The sequence below is a fragment of the Meriones unguiculatus genome, chromosome 17 (genome assembly GCF_030254825.1).
Source record: "Meriones unguiculatus strain TT.TT164.6M chromosome 17, Bangor_MerUng_6.1, whole genome shotgun sequence".
Taxonomy (NCBI): domain Eukaryota; kingdom Metazoa; phylum Chordata; class Mammalia; order Rodentia; family Muridae; genus Meriones; species Meriones unguiculatus.
Window position 1 is genome coordinate 40,747,704 of NC_083364.1, and position 19,353 is coordinate 40,767,056.

The 19,353-nt window shown below is 45.0% G+C and overlaps 1 protein-coding gene across 1 annotated transcript; it reads right to left on the reverse strand.

Annotated features, from left to right (window-relative positions):
• Positions 1–12,688: 12,688 nt before the first annotated feature.
• Ndufb4 (NADH:ubiquinone oxidoreductase subunit B4) lies at positions 12,689–19,347 on the reverse strand. The gene is made up of 3 exons (XM_060370370.1): positions 19,099–19,347; positions 14,129–14,275; positions 12,689–12,806 (listed from the first exon to the last, which is right to left on the reverse strand). The coding sequence occupies exons 1-3, from the start codon at positions 19,276–19,278 to the stop codon at positions 12,744–12,746; spliced, it is 390 nt and encodes a 129-aa protein (XP_060226353.1). The 5' UTR covers positions 19,279–19,347; the 3' UTR covers positions 12,689–12,743.
• Between the last annotated feature and the right edge of the window lie 6 nt (positions 19,348–19,353).

The following is a 19,353-nucleotide window of genomic DNA, read 5'->3' on the forward strand; positions in this document are numbered from 1 at the left end:
GCTGCAGGTCGTTTTCAGGTCTTGGTGTCCAGAACTGGTGGGCCAGGTAAGCCCATGGCTGAGGGTGTAGGGGTGGAGGCACTTCTCATGTGCTTGGGCTGGTAGCTTTACTTTAAGAGCACAACTCCAGGAGGTATCTGTCAGAGACTATGGAGCAGGAAGAGTCCATTAGAACTATGAGCTGAAGCAGAATCCAGAGCCAACCCTAAGGCTCAATCCAGGCATGGGGAATTTGAAGAGGTCAGCAGAGTTCCAAACAACCAGCCATTAGTCTAAACTATGTGGACATCCAGGACAGCAGGCATATCATTTCTGATAGTAGTACACAATGATAGAAGAAGAAGAGAAGGAGGAGGAAAAGGAAAAGGAGGAGAAGGAGGAAGAGGAGGAGGAAGAAAACCATCTATTTCTGGGGAGCAAGTGTTTGGGGATGCCAAGATATGGGTTGATCTGATCTTTGCGGAAAAGGCCCTGTATCCTAGGGAATCCTTCAGCCTCCTTAAACTGGGACAGTTGTTCACACTTCTATTCATTGATTTATCAATCCATTTGGTAATCCTGTGTGGAAACCCTCCTATCAACTCTAGAGCAGGGTGCTCTGAAGGAGTGGTTGAAGTGGGAGAATCAGAGTCCTCCTTAGGAAGCCCCCAGTGTTGGAGGACAGAGCCAATAGAAACTGATACCAAGGAGGGGACCGCAGTAACTGGGGCTGCCCAAGACTTTGGAAGTAGGTTGCCTATGTTCTCCTGGGGTAAATAGATATGCAAGGCAGAACAGAAATACAGAAAATGATAGCTGTCATGGCTTTCATTTTATAGGATTAGCTCACCCTCACAGGTTTGTTGCCATGGCAGCAACATAAATTTGCTGCTACCCAAGTTTTCTTCTAGTAATATGTGGTGAGAGTCATATGTTAGGACCTGAGGACTAGACTGCCAGATGAAATACAAGATGGCTAGTTAAATTTGAATTTTTTGATGAACCATAAATAATTTTAGTGGCAGCTACATCCTGTCCAACTCGTGGACAGCTTTATACTAAAAAGTTATTCATGGTTCATCTTGTCTTCAGAATTAACTGGGAAACCAATATTTCTGTCTCCTAAATCTGGCAACCTTATTAGAAGGACGTAGACATGATCTTGGCCTGAACAGCGGTTGTATTCTAGTGAGAGAAACAGACAAAATAAACACACAAAACAATTACAAGCAGTAACTACAAGCATGCCAGCCAGAACCCAAGTAGACCGAAATATAACAACAGATGAGATGGACCCCGGAAGCCTTTCTTTGTAGAGTAAGGTCTTCAGACATGATGTTTATAGCCAGACCGAAGGAAGAGGAAGAAGGAAGTCATTGGGCATAGGGGTGGGCTGAGTGGAACGAGAAGGAGAAACATGCCAAACACTTTCTGAGTTCAAGGAACTGAGAGAAGAACTGGAATGAGAAGTGCACAGATGGAAGAAGAGAAACAAGAGACAGCCCCAGAGCCACCAAAAGCCTGAGCCAATGAGGCAGCAACAGAAAGAGGAGAATGTCTGGTTTTGAGTGGACCTGAAATGACCTCTGGAAAGAGGGATTGTGGAAAGCAGGGCTGGCTGGCTGCTCAGTTTGTGGCAGTTGTATTTTGTGGTCTCAAATAAAAAAAACAAATGAATAAATAAAGCGCCAGTATCTTTGAAGGTAACGCATTTCCCAGTGTTACTTAATATAAAAGAATCTTTATTGAAAAGTAAACATGGGGGGGCACTGGAGAGATGGCTCAGAGGTTAAGAGCACTGGCTGCTCTTCCAAAGGTTCTGAGTTCAATTCCCAGCAACCACATGGTGGCTCACAGCCATCTATAAGGGGATCTGATGCCCTCTTCTGGTGTGTAGGCAGAATATCTGATAAATAAACTTTAAAAATTAAACATTGGGATCTAGCAAAACTATGTTCAAACATGTTTTTAAAATAAACTCTGTAGCTGAAGCTTATGTCCTATCACTGATCACTGCCCAGGGCAATTGGCTGCTCTCAACTACCAGTCCCAACCGCTTTTCCTGATGTCAAGCCAGAACACCACAAAAGTACCGAAGAATCAGTATGTCTGGATGTCCTCGGGCAACAACAAATGGGAATAAAGATGGAGGCTCTCTTGCCCTTTGCCTCTGAGGTCTGTGTTCGCACCTCTGGTTTCCTGCAACTCTTTTAAGGATTAAGTCCCACACAGAGCAACTTCTCACTAGTGTATTATTTTCCTCCCCTTTTTCCCTTTCACTCTCCAGTTTTCAGGGGTATTTTTCAATCCCAAACTAAGACCTCCACTAACGTAGTTTATTCACAAGACCCAGCCTTTCCCCCGTGCCGTCATTCTAACCCTACTCTGTACCATCGCACCCCAGCACTGAGCCATTTTTGCCATTCCCTTATTGATCGGGTGGCAAACCTTTCCCAAGGCCCGGTCCATGGCCTGGCTTCCCATGCGCCCAGCACCCAGGCCTCTGTACTCTATCTCTCCACTTACAGCAGCGACTCCCCATCCGAAGACAAGATCTCACCGAGGCCAGGCTTTTCACACTAATTAACAACAACAACAAAAAAGTTTAGTCTCCTTCTGTGTGCTTCAGATCATTTAGGAAACTTTGTGCCATTTCCTTAATTCTCCAAGATGCTCCTCAAAAAGAAAAAAAAAATTTTGCCATCTTTTTTTCTTGGAATGAAAAACTTCAAAGAACAAAAAGCACCCTGCTTAAGCATCTTCTGGTGACAGAAGATTTGCTGCCAGACCTCCTTGGCATCTCTGTATATGTTACCATTTAGAAGAGAGTGTAATAGCAGCCATCCTTCTCATTTTTCTTTCTAAAAGACTTCTCACGGTCCAGGTTAGCAGAAATGTTCCTAGTCCAGTGATTCTCAGCAGGGGCCATCTTGTTCCTTAATCCCAAGTACAACACATCCAGCAAAGCTGAGATTTTTTTTTTTTTAAGTTGTCACAACTGGTTGGGAAGTGCTGGCATCTGGTCTCCTGGTGAGTCCACCACTAAAGTAGTGTATTCAAGACCCAGCCTTTCCTCCAGGCTGGTAGTGCCCAGGACTGTCTCACCCGACAAAGAATTCTCTGATGCTAAATGTGAATTAGCAGTGGTTCTCAGCATCAGTTGTGCGTTTGCTCGCTGGCAGCATCTTTATCTTCCAGTGCCCAGGATACACCTCAGACCATACACTCAGAAACGCTAGGGATGGAACAAGACTATGGTCACTTCAGCCTCAGACTGAAGACCACTGTTTTACGAAGATAAAACCAGCAATGAAGACACCTGTTTCCAACCTGAGATACTGGTACCAGTTTTCCAGAGTCAACCAAAAAAGAAACAAACAAACAAACAAAAACCAGGTTCTGAAAAACAACAGCAATGTTAAAGCTCCATTTTCCAGTAAACTTAATGGACGTGAAGGCAGCGGCATTGCACGAGAGATTTCTCAGGAAGTAAGAAACACTAAAGATGGCATCTACCTCTTAGCACTAGTTAAGGCAGGCAAATAAGTTAAGATCAGTAAATTACTTAGGGACTGGAGAGATGACTCAGTGGCCAAGAGAACTGACCCCTCTACCAGAGGACCAGAGTTCGGTTCCCAGCACCCATGCGGGCTCCTCACAAGAGCCTGTAGCAGCAGAATGAAACCTAACACAATACAGGCACTGTATAACAAGAAGCTATTATTTCTGGTGGGGTTTGGGGGAATTGTTGATCTTAATATATTAGTTGTTGTGATTTTGTTTGTTTTGTTCTGTTTTTTTTTTTCGTTGGGGTTTTTTTTTTTTTTTTTTTGTTTGGTTGTTTTTTTTGGATTTTGAGACAGGGTTTCTCTGTGTAGCCTTGATTGTCCTGGACTCCATTTATAGACCAGGCTGGCCTCACACTCACAGAGATCAGCCTGCCTCTGCCTCCCTGAGTGCTGGGATCACAGGTATGTACCGCCACACCTGGCGAATATATTAGATTTTAATATAATTATTAAGTAGTTATTAGTGACCATTATACGTGAATTTCAGTTTCCAAAAGAATGGTCATTAAGAACTAGGTTCTGAAATCCAGTTTGCGCCTTTACAGCCAAATGAACTTGGTGTATGTCACAACCTCTCCAAGCCTCGCATTCTTCCTTAAAGGGAAGGAGTGGCGTGGTTCACGGGGATTTTGTGCGGGTTAAACGAGACGAAGCTGTGAAGACACACACATGACGCACCCTTTACTGAGTACTCAGTTCCTGCCTCACGGGGACCATGGAGCCCTCTGCTGGAGGAGCTGCCCGAATGACTGAGCAGAGGTCCCTGTGCTAAACAGACTGCCATCTGGCTGGAGAGAAAGGTGTGTGCCCTTCTGATGCCATGAGAAACAGATGTACCGAGTACAGGAGGTCTGAGGCCCTGTTGTCTTTAGGAATAAAGAGCAAAGAAATCATATGGTGTGATTTAAGTACTCAACAGTGTATATTAATAGATAAAGTGAAGCGGAAGGTAAGACAGAATCTAAAAGTGATTGCTGTAAAAGCAGTTTCCACGTGAGCATCTGAGAGCTTTCCCCCCAGAGGAATCTTGCCTAATCATGAGGCCCTTGAGACTTTCATTAGGCTAATCCAGATTTTCAAAATCTGAAGTTATATCAGAGCTTCAGTACAAACCATGACAGCATGACTAACAGTAATGCCTGATCGAGGGCCAACTCGATGTAATTCCATAGCACCTCAGCAAAGGGAATTTGACAAATGGAGACATTTTGTTCTTTCATTAGCATTTATTTTAGATTCTGTGAATAAAATTAAAATCTGAAGTATGCTCTATTTCTCTTAATAAAACATTATGATCTGATTAAGAGCTTATTCAACTCTGAGTATCGGAAAATCTAACAGTAGTTTAGCTACTTCTCTTTTCTCTTATTAAAGATGTCTGAGGTTAACAGTTCAGGATGGGGAAAAAAAAGATGGCACAGAGGCACCACAGACCTACATTCTTTCTGATTTTCTGCTCCCTGTTCTTGGCATGTTGTCTTGTTATCTTCTGTGGTGGTTTGAATAAAAGAATGCTCCCCAAAGGCCCCATAGGAAGTGGCATTGTTAGGAGGTGTGGCCTTGATGGAGTAGGTGTGGCCTTATTGGAGAAATGTGTCACTGGGGGACCATGGGCTGTGAGGTTTCAGAAGCTCAAGCCAGGCCTGGAGATCCACACTCTCTTCCTGCTGTTTTTGGATTAGCTGTCCTCTCCAGCCTCACTCACGTCTGCCTGCATGCCACGTGCTTCCTGCCATGACAATAATAGACTAAGCCTCTGAGCAGTAACAGCCCCAAATATGTGGTCATGGCATCTATTCACAGCAACAAAACTCCAACTAACCCATCTTCATTCTTGCACTTTACATCTACATTTAGGACACAGCAAAGAGAGGAAGACAAAAGGTTGGGTGGACATTAATCTCTTACCTGGAGAAACACTGTCTTCTTCCTCAGGAAGAAGTCTACCCTGCAGACTTGTCCCTACCAGCCTCTGGCAATCTTGATCTAAGGGAAGCATTGTCTCATCTTGCCCGTTGTGAAGGCAATCCAGCAACCTCCTGAGAAATCAGGCTTTGAAGAAAAGGAAGTGGGTGTGGGCACCAGTAGGCAACAGTTAGAGCCGGCCGTGGGTACCCAAGGTTGCCCACTGGCCTCACAGGCATACACGAGTACACGTATACTCACATCCACAGCCACCCACGCACTCATAAGGGCTCACGCACAAACAAGGAGGATGAGAAGGGGCAGACTCAAAATGAAAGACATACGCCCTGTGACAACGGAGGAAACTGGCTGTCCTGGACTCACTTTATAACGCAGGCTGGCCTCAAAATCACAGAGATCCCCCTGCCTCTGCCTCCTGAGTGCTGGGATTAAAGGCTGAGCCACCACACCTGGCTCAGATGAACGCTCTTTAACTCACTGATCTGAAGCTTGTGAGTTCAAGATTCATAGAGCCTCTCTGTGATGTGTTCAAATGGAGGGTCTCCGAGTAGATGACGTGGCTCGGTGGGTGTTTCTCTTGGCCGTGGCGCCACCAGGATGAGACATCTGACTCTGCCGGAAAAGCCAGAAAGGAATGAACAGAAGCGTCACTGTCATAGTTATAGAGGACTGAATGGACACACTGAAAGAGACATGGGAACACAGTCAACGTTTCCACGAAAGTAGAAAGTACCAATGGGAGCCTGAAAAACCCCAAATCTTTTTATATCCAAGACAGCCAGGGTTACACAGAGAAACCCTGTCTCTGGAAAGGAAAAAAAAACATAGTGTGTTTCTAGATTTTTTAAAGTCCTGTTCATATGTTGCAACCATGCAAATTTAACCAGAATAGACTCTTGTACACATTCCTAAATTCTTCAAATAGCCTATGGGTTATTCTGAAGAATATGGAGGTGGGTAACAATTACTCCATTACTTGACCCCAAGATACAAGAAGATCGTTGGGTAACTCTAAGAATCAGAAAACATAATCAAAGACTAGGCCCAGTGGGATTTCAATCCGAGAGCATAGGTATGATCTTTTTCTTGCAGCAAGATCCAAGCAAAATGGGTAAGAGGGCTTACCATGTGAAAATAAATAAATAAATAACAGCCTGTGAGGGGAGCATACTGCTCCAGAGAAGAGGAAGCAATGGCATACAATGCCAAAGCACGGTCAAGACCGGCTCTGCCCGTGTGAGCAGAAGGGGAACTAATAGAGATAATGAAGGGACTTCCATACAGGCTTTTGACAAGTTCATATCCAGATGAGTCATCCTGTGATTGGCAGGGGCTCCTTGAGGCTGGCTCAAGAATCAAAGAGCATGCCCGAAGATCAGTAGCCTGGTTACTGGGTGTCCAGGAGCCCCCTTTGCCCTGTGATCATGGTCCACCCAGGAACCAACACGATCTTCCGGAATGGAAACTGAAGCAGGCTGGTCCTGCTTAAGAGCTTCAGTGACTTCTGCTGAATGCTGAAGTCTGAGCTCTTTGTGTGACAGAAGCCCTAAGATCCGGATCCTCCTCGTTACAGTTTTTTCTTTTCTTTTTTTTTTTTTTTTTAATGCTCAGCGGTACCACAGTGCAGGCTCCAGTGCCCAGAGCTACCAGCCTCAGTCAGACAGATGGCACATTTGGAGCTCAGAGGAGGTGGCAATTGGTGTCCTCATCAGACTGCTTCTTGGTTTGATTTAGGACATTGTTCCTGACTGGTAAGAAAAAAAATCTTGTGGAATGATTAGAGTCTCAAGAACACATTGCTCAATAATTCTCAACGCTAAGAAATTATGCAAAAATTCCTCTGGGTACTGTCTTCTTGTAACGTTTAGACACCAAAAGTACACAGTGTTTTTCCCAACGTGAAGGAATGCTAGAATAACTCCTGATTGCTATGATAGAGATCAGTCTTTAATTTATCCTGTTTAAGCCTTAAAAATCATTAAGGAAAAGCACCTCAAAAAAGGGGCAGTAAATGAACTTGAGTAAGCAAATAACAGACAAATGGACAAAAATACATAAAAAATGTTGAATCTCAGTAATAAATGCCAATTTAAGATACTTTTTATTCATTTGGGTTTAAAAATAATTATAGAAAACATTCATTTAGACTCTGGTTTTCTTATTCTTTCACTTAATTTCCAATTATCTTAACCATAGATTGGTACATTTGCATACTCAAATAACACACTGAAGTCATCTATGAAAAAATGTTTGCTATCTAATAAAATAAGAACAAGGCAGCAGAGTTTGTTATAATCTGGAGAGTAATTGCCTTCAGTGGGCGTGGGTGTGGGCGTGGTGTAGATCCCATCTCTTGGGAGGCAGAGTCAGGAAGGTCTCAAGTTCGAGTCCACACGGACTCCACAGTGAGACCCTGTGGAGAGAGAGAGGAGGTCATGGAGAAGGGAACACTTTTGGGCTGGGAATATAGCTATGTGTTTTCCTAGTGAGCTTGGGCTCTGGGTTCAAGTCCAGAACTACTGATAAAAAAAAAAAATTCAAGAATAGCAGCCTGGTCTGATAGCTCAGGTCTGTAACCCCAGCTACTCAAGAGGCTGAGTAGGATGATTGTACATTCGAGGCCAAGCTCATGTCCACCGGGCCCCAGCCTCTGAATTGTTTCTCACACCTCCTGTGATCTCTGACCCCTCACTCCTGTTTGCTTACTGATTGGGCTCTTTATCATTCCAGTTCCCATAATAGTCGTGTGTGTGTGTGTGTGTGTGTGTGTGTGTGTGTTCACGTGCACACGTATTTCAGGAGTGTAAAGGGCAAAAAGCTATTCTTCCTGAGCTAACCACCTTGGCTTTTGAGTCTCACACCTGCCTGGAGGTTCTGATTAAGTTAGGGTCAGGGGGGCTGGCTGGTGAGCCCCGGGGCTCTCTCTCTCTCTTTCTCTCTTTCTCTCTCTGCCTCTTCAGAGCTGGGATTACAAGCATTCTGGCACATCGGGCTTTCTGAGTGGGTTTGGGTCCTCGTGCTTTCACGGAAAGCTTTTTATTGACTGAACTCACGCCTCAGCCTTAGAACGATTGGTTTTGATTGTCATCTTGATTGGCTGGAGAGGCACCCAGCATATCTGGGTGTTCCTATGAGGATTTTTCCAGATTAACTAAGGTGGGAAGAGCTGCCCCGAATACGAACAGCATCTTCTCACAGGCTGGGGTCTAGGTGGAAGAAAAGAGGGACAGAAAAGAGAACTCTAGGTAGGATGATCCTGCCTTGTATTTTGGTTGCCAAGACATGAACTGCTCTAGGCTGTCCTGGGCTGAAACATGAGGCAAAATAGGTCCTTCCTCCCTTACATCATCAGGTATTCTGATGCAATGAGAAATGAAACTAGCACAGGCTTAGAAGAGACAGCTGAAGTGGAAGACGATCTCCATGTGGGATGAGGAGCCTTTTCGTTATGCATGATTATGGGACCCCAGTGATCTGTAACATGGCAGGGCAGCATCTTAAAAAATTAAAAAAAAAAAAAAAAAGAGCAAGTGGTTCCCTTCAACACTCTTCCCCATTCTGTGACTCTCTCTGGATTCAGGACTCTACTTGGGCACCCTGTTTTCACCCACGAGTGGGAATGCTTTGAATGGAGGCCAGAGAGAGGCCTGCAGCAGATTCAGGCTACAGGGTGCTGGGGACCAGCCTCAGCCAATTGCAGGTCTCGAGATTGGGAGGAATGGATCGGCGTGAGAAAATTAACTTCACACACGGGGGCAGGTACAAGCCTACGGATGACTCATTTCAAGAGACTCTTCAAGGGAGGCAAACTCTCTGCTGTCTGCTCATGCTCTCTTTTTTTCTGCTCTATTTTCTCCTTGGAGCGGAGAGTCAATCCCTGTCCTTTATTGTTAAATCATCTCCTTACACATTTTTTCTACATGATCAAAACCCAGAATATTGGCTTTTCCCCAAAGACCCACAGATGAGAATAAACAGAACATAGCAAGCTGTACTCTACCTACATGGTACAGTGATTACATTGCAAGCAAGCAAGCAAGCAAGCAAGAGTATTTAATCACTAACTCAGTGCTTTTCTCAAGACAAACCTCTACATCATAGGTCATCTGGGCAAAATCTTGCAGTTACGATAAGTGGCATAAGAACAAAGAGGTGCTAAACAAACCGGACTATTCTTGTTAGCTGCTGTCGTAGCTGGGCAAGTTCTTTCTAAACATCTTTTGTAATAGGAGTGATCATTCAAAGGGTCTCTGGCCCTTCCCCATAAACTATACAAAGCTCCTGTAACCCCTTTATCCTATCCCAAGGAGTCATGTCCATATGATCAAGTCTTTCGAGAGTAAGAAGTTATTATGAGTCCAGTAGTTTCTCTAGGGTCTAACTCCCTTCTGAATAAAGCAATCTGGGGGCTGAGTGGAAACTCAAACAATTCCTAATATCATTTGATATCCGTGAGCTGAGTAAAATTTTTCAGGAAACAATCAGCACAACTTCAATGGATTCAATTTCTTGTTCAGATCATTCAGGGTTCACTGCCTTTACAGCCAAGAAAAATGCTTTCTCCATCACGGTTGTTTCTGAGCCATTTCCTTATCTCCCAACCCCCCTAAAAATCTTACCAGTTGCATTAACTAGGGTTGAATTAGAGGAAAAAGATGGAGTCACAGTAAGAAACAAAGCAGGCAGAGATATAGGAAAAACCAACGCCATTTGTGGACTGGTAATCCAGACATGTTTTCTCCAAGGCGACGGTACTCCAGCAGCCAGAACTGTGTCAAGCAGCTGCTTCCTCAACCATCCCTGACAACAGGGCCAGCAGTTGTCAGTTAATGTCTCTAACAAAATTGAGCTAGGATAAAGTGAACAGCAGCAAAACCTATTAAAGGTTAGCTACAGCGTCAGCTAGCTCACAGCACCCCAAAGAGTTAACTATGTAGACAATTCATGCTATGCATGGTCATAAACAGTGTTGCAGCTAGCCTTCCTGAGTGGAAGGACCAGCATTAGGACTGGTCCTTTTTGCCCTCCTCAAGGTTGGAATGGAACACACGCTTTCTTTCCCTTAAGGTGAATTTTACCTTTCTCTTTCCTAGAGCTAGGGATCAAAGCACCTTACACATCCTGGGCAAGCGTTCTACCATTGAGCTACATCCCTGACCCCCGAATTTACGTCTATTTGTGTGTTTGTAGGCAGGTGGTGCGCTGCATTTCACATGTAGACATCAGAGGAGAATTTGTAGGACTCAGTTATCTCCTTCCGCCATGCGGCTTCCAGAGATTGAACTCATGTCATCAGTCTTGATGGCAAAGTGCCTTTGCCCACAGAGCCATCTCACTGGGCCCAATGTAGGTTTTGATGAAGAAGATACCCTGATTCACTGTGTGGTACAGGGAGAAGCCTTCCACTGGGGGAATTATAATCCATCCGATAGATATCCAGGTCATTTGGAGTTTTGTACCCATGAGTCAACCAAAATACTTTGCACTTTGGCAGGACCGATTGGGGGTTGGCAGCACTGATATTTCAAGGGGCTAATGTTACTGCTACATAATTGAGGGCAAGAAGGGCTGTCTGGAGTGCAGGGCGTTCACTAGGGTGTCTCGGTTCTTCCACTTGAAGGCAACTGTAAATACGATTGCTACGGCAATGGCCCAGAGTAACTGTCTTTAGAAATGAAGACGGTGGTCAAGCAATCTCCATCTAAAGTGATGACCAACGAAGGGACATCTGGAAAGTAGGACCGAGGCGATGACCACAGCCTCGGCCCCCAGGCCAGTTGTAGTGGTGCGCACCGTGGCTTGTTCTACTAGCTCCTACCCTGTCCTGTGGACTGTTAGGCAGCCATTGCTATTTCGTGTGTGAAGGCTGAAGATCTGCCCGGTACAGATACGGAAATGGCGTACTTCTTGTGCCACCTTCACATCCACAGTCCTGTTGCTGCTGCCCATACTTGCCATAGCTACATGCCACACTTGCTTTTTGCCCTAAGCGTCTTCCTCCTCCAAGTATGATAGACCAGCCAGTCATTCTGAAACACGCCCACCCCGCTTAACTTTTGACCACTGGTGGACAGGACATTTTCTTTTCCCATGTTTGAGGGGGAATTTCTGGATACACAGAGGTCTTCAGAATGTTATGGGAGCCCATCACTCTAAGGCAAGGTCAGCAGCACACAGCGATGGACTCTCCCTCCCTGCATTTCACTCTTCCTAGTCCCCTTTAGATCAAAACATAAATTACCTGCACACAAAGCATTTCAGGCTTTGCTGTCTGAGGTAATGAAGGTTAATGTTAGGAATGGATGATAGACTAGTTGCACGTGCTTTCAAAGTTAAGACCAAAGACACTTGCGTAAACCAGCCTAGAGAGCTGTTCACCCAGAGCTCATGACTTCATTTCTTTGTGGGTGAAACTGTTACCGCGCTGCTTCAAAACTGAACGAGAAAGCGGAGTGGTGACTGTTGTTATTGGTTAATGCTATGTCACTTTTGTCGTCATGGATTTATGAGGTGAAAGGCATTACTATCTCCATGCTATAAAAAGAAAATGGAAACCAGAATTCTAACTGCTAAATCCCGGCTAGGTTTCAGCGCAAGCTGGGTTTCTAGCCTATGCCCTTAGCTGTTATCCTTCTGTTCCTCAGCATGACCTCCATCCTCACTTTCTTACTCTGAGGGCAGGCAGGTCAGACAAGCTCAGCAGGCCTGTTCTTTCATGTTCCTGTCAGCCTGTCAGCCTCGGGAACTTCAGAGACCAAATCAGATGCCATCTCCCGAACTTCCCACAGAGAACTACTTTCTTATCAGCACTTCCTTCCCCCAAGTCTCTATTTTGTGTTTCACCCGGCTGTTCCCTTCTGCTGTGCTTCCCAATCAGGCTGAGGCCGCACAAGGACTTGGGTGTTAGAGTCCTGGCCGCGGAGCACTCAGCCACTAAGTGGGCCAGCAGAGCCGTGCACTCTGCGTCTCCAACCATCATCCCCTCGGCACACAGATCAACTGGCCTTGGTTAACACTCATTTGCTGAATGACAGGCTAAATGAACGAACAGATGTTTCTTCGTCAAGCTGGGCTCTCGAGAAAGAAGATTCTACGACATCCAGCAAATACTGGCCATCATTCTGACACACAGATGCTCAACACAAGCCACTTTTGCTTCTGTTTTTTCAGGCATTAACATGCTTCAACAATAAACCCAAGAATAAAAGAGACTGTTCAGCGACTAACAGAAGATTTATTTATACAAGAATAGAGTCATCCTCGATAAACTTAACAGGACAGGTTGAATGTTCGGTCCACTTTTCCTTCCTGGATAAGTTTTTCCTTTCTGTCCTGTATAGATTAAAACAAAAACAGACAAAATATTAAAAAGCAATGCATCTGGCATGGCCATGGAATAACTCTGCAAACCAAGAATAAAAATTCTCAAAACTTAATTGCAATTCCATCCCCTAAAGCCAAGGACCCTGAGGAAGTAGTAAGACGATAAAGTTAGGACAGTAAGAAAACACCACTGTTCAAACTGTACATTAGCTGTTCTTTAGTGATCAGAAAGGAATTGCCCCATTTTGTTTTGACAGAGGTCCACCCTACAGCCCAGGCTAGCATGGAACTCAGTCCTTAGCCTAGCCTCAAACTCATGGTGATCCTCCAGCCTCAGCAGGGCTAGGATTACAGGCAGGAAGCACCAGGCCTAGCTTCAAAAGCAGACAGTGAGAGCAAATGCAAATAACTTCTGGAAAAAGCATGGCAAATTTACCAATCACAAGATTAGAGCTCTCTGATGAAAGAGCAGGTGGTTGGCTGATGATGAAGACTGGTATGTGGCCTCCAGTCTAGATGGCTACACAAGCCCCGGGTCTGCGCCCAGAACCGTGACCCTGAACGCAGCAGCTTCTCTATGATCACCTCTATGATCACTCAGCCAGGCCTTAGATGATGGAGACCTGCAATGCTTCTGCTTCCGATGCTAGGGTGCAGTATGTCTCAAGAGGAACTCAGCAACAGAGAGCATGCTGGGTGAGCCTCAAGCTCTGTCAATGCTTGACCAATAAACATCATCTCTAAAGAACTAAAGAACTTCATCAAGACGTCTGAAGGTCGATCACCAAAGAAGTTCAGTTCTAAACCAGGCACCGTGACTCATTCCTATAATCCCAATGCCCAGGAGGCTGACCCAAGAAAGACCTTAAACTTGAGGCCCGCCTGGCGGACAGGGAGACCTTCTCAATTCTGTCTTAGTAAAATCAGGTGTCTCTATACCCTCTAATGAGAAAAGTAACTTAAAAAAAATAAAAAGCTATTTTAGCATTCATTTGCTTACTAATAATACTATCATTTCCTTATATAATCTGGGGAAAAACAAACAGGAAAACTTTTATGAGCTATATTCTAATCTCATAAACTTAAATTATCACTATTCTATTCCTTTTTTAAAATTGCAGAATAGACAATACATTAAATCTGAAAGACCCATAGGCTGCCATGGTTTTTAACAAAGTATCAAGTCAAACTGAAAGTCCAAAAGGAATAAAGACACAAGCTAGAAAGAGTAAACACAGGGCCGTTCCAGTGGAGGACGCTGGGAGCAATCACCACAGGAAGCCAGCTGGAACCCAGGAGCCCTCTCACACCAGGCTGGCCCTAATACTTACCCTGTCCGTTTTGAAAATGAAATACCAGAAGAGGAGGGGCCCAAATCCTGCCAGAGCTCCTAAAAGTGAATTCTTGGGGGTGGGTCTGAAATTAGGATAAATATTTGCTGATCTTGCGTAGGTCCAACGATGCAAAGCAGGATCTTCCTGAAATTAATACAAACAAAGAAGTGTCAACCTTAAGGAGGACAAGTTGAGGAAGAAATTCATCAGGGTTGTTGTGAGGACCACAGGGGGCGCCTCTGACCTCTGGCTTTGTGACTGCTCCCTCCCAAGTCTGGGATCATGTGACTGTGCATCACTCCCACCTGACTAGTTTCTAGTACTAAAAAACTTTCTCTCCTCCCTCTTTTTTCCTTGTCCTTTTCTTTCTTGGTTTTGCTCTGTAGCCCTGGCTAACCTGTAGCCCAAGCTAGCCTCGATCTCAACTTCCCAAGTGCTGGGATCACAGACCAAAATCTGTCTGCCGATGCTGTTCAAATCCTGCTATTCCCCTCCCCTCCAGCTTTCTATTTACCTATGATTTAAGATTCTTAACTTTAAACCAGCAGAGAAGCCATCTCTCCCCCTTCATCACTTTCATGAACTGCTTCTCAGATTATTCTTAACCTCATCTCTCTTGGAAGTGGCCATCGGAGCCACACCACAGCCCTGATGAAAAGAGACCTTAGATGTTCTATCAAGCTTCCTATTTTGTTCCTAGGAGCCTTTCTAATGCTGTCACAATTGGCCTTTCCCTGCTAAGTCAGCCACAGGAAGATGAAAGCAGGCGTACTCTGGCTCCGAATTATATGCTTTTGCTTTCTTTTGGTTCTGAAGATCAAAGCAAGGGCATTGCGCAGGAATGCTACCATTGAGCTATACCTCTCACCATCAGCTATAACTTTCTAAACTAACTTGGCTGATGTTTGGAAAACAAACTATTCCTTTCCACACCATTAAGTCTTGGGGGGAAAAAAGGTTGTCAAAAATATTCAGCCTGTCTTGGTTAAGAAAAAAATAATAATTTAATATACTTACACTAAAAGAATTTCCTAAGAATAGCAAATTTACCCCAAACACATAATTAAACTTAATTAGCTAAATTCCCAAGTGATTCTACGAAATTATTCTCTCCAATTAACTGGCAGATTAAAATAAGCAAATAAAATCAGCTTTAGTCTTCAGTATGCAGCATGAACCCCGAAGGTCTTAACCAACACCAAACAGCCATGATTGGCAAGACTGAAATAGCTGTCACATTTACATTTCAAACTAAACTGAATTACAGCAATTTGACCCTGAGGTGACCAGTTGTAACTCATAGGTAAGAAAACCTTGAGTGGGGATGCTTCCAGCCTTTCGATCAGGTCGAAATTCCTCAACCATGTGGGCAATTACTCGCTACTGGTCAGAGAAGGTTTTAACACACACACACACACACCAAAGAAAACCCTTCTGCTGCCCTAGAAACAGTATTATCATCCCACACTCAGGTGGAAGGGTTCTGCAGTGTTGTTATTCCATACTGCAAATGGAAACAGTAGAGTAAGGCCAGAAGATGGAAGGATCGATGTATCTGCTTTTCTGCTGAAGTGTGTATCTGAATGCCACACAGTGAGACTGCTCAAACTGCCAGTCAATCACTGCTCTGCCTTCCGGAAACAGACATTTCTTTTCACAAAAATACCAGTAACTTTATCAAAACCAGGGGAAGGAGGCTGGAGAGATGGCTCTGTGGTTAAGAGTAGTTAGTTGTTGCTCTTGATAAGGACCTGCATTCAGGTCCCACACCCAAACAGTGGCTCACAACCATCCCTAACGCTAGTTCTAAGGGGTCCAATGGCTACTTCTGGCCTCTTCTGGCAGTAGGCCCATATATAGTACACATACAGAAATGCAGACAGTGGACACACACACACACACACACACACACACACACACACGCACACACACAAATAAATTAATAAGGGGGGAGGGGCAGCTTTCCATGACACCAATGTCCAGTGAAACTTCAGCAGCCTCCGCTGTGATGAAGCCCTCAAAACTCTCCTGAGTGCTTTCTGAGTCCGCCTCTGCTTCGGTTTTCTCCTCTCTGCCCATTCTCTCTTCATCTCTTTTGTTCTTTTCCTTCCTCCCCCCTCCCCCAATCTTTCAACACTGGGCCTCAGCTTTTGCAGGGCTCTCTTACATACGTTCACTCCATTAAAGATGCCATCCGGTCACATGGCTTTAAGCCCTTACAGTCATGGCCACCAACATTCTACCTCTATGCCAGACTTCCATGTTGGACTCAATACCCACCCACCTGAGCACATACCCAAACATTTCACAGGCATCCCAAAGTACCCCAAACCGACGTGTCGATATATTCCTTTCCATCCACTGTACCGCTCCTCTCACATTCCTCTAGTAAAGGAACTTGGTTGACCTTGGCGCCATCTTTCCCTTTTCTCACGCACCACAGCCACCTGACAATGAACCTGTCTGGACCTGCTTTGACTATCTGTCCAGGACTTGTCACTTCTTACCACCTCCACAACTACTGTCACAGCACCAACTGAGAGATCTAACTGCTGCCAAAGCCTCCAAGCTCACGTCGCTCTGTCCTCCCTCCCTCCCAGACCATTCTCAAAGAAATAAACCAAGAGATTTTGTTAAATTATAAGTCTCCATGGTATGGCTCACTTCTCAGTAAAAATCTTCACAATGCCATACAAGGTCTTGTGGGATCAAGTTCTAGAGAGCTCTTTGACCACTTTTTGTTTTGTCTTTCTGCCCTCATCTTTCACTCTTTTATGCATAATGGTCTCTTCAAAAATGAAAGTGTACGAGCGCTTAAGGAAATTTCTCTGTGGCCCCAACTTGGCTCAGCCTCCACAGTACTAGGACTCTAACATATTCTGAAATATACTAAACACTGGAGCTGCCAAGCATACTCCTGCCCTTCTAGTCTCTTCTGCTTAGCATGCTACTTCCGTCCCTCAAGCTAACTCCTTTGGTTCACTTCGTTCAGATCCTTACTGAAATGTCATGCTCCGAGGCTGGGATTGTAGCTCGGTGGTAGAGCACTTTCCTACCAGGTGAGACCATGGATTTGCTCCCAGATACTACAAAACAAACAGTAAATAAAACACCCGATGCCATTTTCCAAACAGGTGCTTCCTCCCCTCTTATACACACATTGCTAAGCCCAACCCTATTTTTTCTGAATCATGTGCCACTGTTTCACACATTAAATGATATGGATTTTTAACGTACTTAGTGTTTGTCACTCCCACTAGCAAAGCAGCCAGTCGACAAGGCCAGGGACTTCAGCTGGCTTTGCACTCTTACCTCGGCAGCCTAGTCTCGTTATAGAGCCTGAGAAGTTATTTCTGACCAAATCAGTTACTCCTAAAGATTAGACAAAGGGAGTCACGTGTCTGGTGGGTAAATGAATAATGCAACAGCTAAAGAGGCAGGTATTATTATCTCTATTAGAGACGAGAAATGGAAACCGCTCTGGGATACAGAGATCAAAAAACAGACAATTGGGGTTTCAAACTTATTCTATTTACTTAAAATAATAATAATAATAATAATGAAGCAAACACGACAGGCATTGCAATACACATCTATAACGTCAGCGCTCAGGAGGCAGAGGCAGGTGGATCTCTGTGAGTTCAAGGTCAGGCTGGTCTACATGGTGAGTTCTAGGATAGCCAAGGCTATGTATCAAGACCCTGTCTGAAACCTAAATTACTTAATAACAACAATAATAATAATATCTAGTGCCTCAAGGGCGACTATGTGTATATAATAGGACAGGTGTATCTCTTTTACACTGTAAACAAAGGCCTGCTTGGAGATATTACATTCAACTACGTGTGAGACAATGCTATGAGTCACACAGACCTTATAAGGTTCAAACTGAGTCCTGTGACCTGCTACTGGGAATATCTGTATGAGCAATATGTCTGTCCATACTGTCTTCTCATGGAGAAAGCTAAGTAACACAGCTTACTTCTGTGAAAGACTGTGACATACATTTTTTTTTAAAATGTTTTTCAGGCCAGGTATGGGTTTTGAGTGACAGTAATCCTGCATGTGGAGCTGTGAGTGGAGGGCAGCGAGTTCTGAGGCACCCGGAGACCAAGTTGTTAAAGAGAAAAACGAAACAAGTCCTAGTACTCTATCTGGACACTCAATGTAACTTCCCCTTGGTTGTTTTTATAACTTTTAAAGTTTCTATAGAGAATACGTATGCAACTGTTGGGAAGTCTTCATTTAAAAAATACCCCACTTGAGATATTTAGACAGCCTTACGAAGGAGATTGTTAAAATATCAGTTTACTGCCGTGTTACACAGCGATGCTACACACTTTCTCATTTGACTTCACAACTCTACGACGAATGCACACCATTTCCGGGAGAACATTGATGAACTGTGTTTTAGGAGATGATGTAAATTGCCCAGGGGTCATAGTTTGTTAGTATATGAGGCCCTGTGGTCTGATTCCAAAGCCGAATGCTTCATCAGGCTTTAGGTTCTGGAACACACTCAGTTTGAACAACCCCTACATTATCTCGGGGGAAAAGTGTCCTTGGGAGCTGTGAGCTGAGAGTCACAAAACAGCTTCATAGGCTGTACATTTGGGAGAGAACCTTGACAAGGAAGATACTGCGCTCGATCTGTCACGTGCTAATCCGCCTCAAAAGATAACGAAGGACCACATTATGGTCACAGACGGAAAGGCCGAGACTAGGCAGACTTTAACAGCTTTCTCCAAATCGGGGGTCGGGGTGGGGGGAACCGTCACGACAGGACGCAAGGCCAGCTGGGTCTGCAGCCCGAGCCCATCCCCTTGACCACCGGGCCAACAGCCGAGGTCAAAGGCCAAGGGCTGCGTGGCCAGGGGCCCGTGGCCAGCACACGGATTGGAGCCGGGCGGCCCCGCGTGTACCCACGCGAGATGCCCCGGCCCGCAGTCCCGCCCGGCCCCACTCACGATGAGCGTTTGGCGATTGGGGTCGTTGAGCTGAAGCAGATACTCTCGTTTAAGCCGGGCCCTGAGGCTCAAGCGCTCGACCTGCAGCCTTCGGGTCTCCAAAGACACGTCATACTCAGCCGGGTCGAGGGTACTAGGGAGGGTGGCCAGAGGCGCCGGCTTATACTTGGAGCCCGACATCTTGGCTCCCGGCACGGTCTGCGCCTGCGCGGATCTGAGGGCTGCCCTCTTCAAGTTGACCTTCAGGATCAGGAA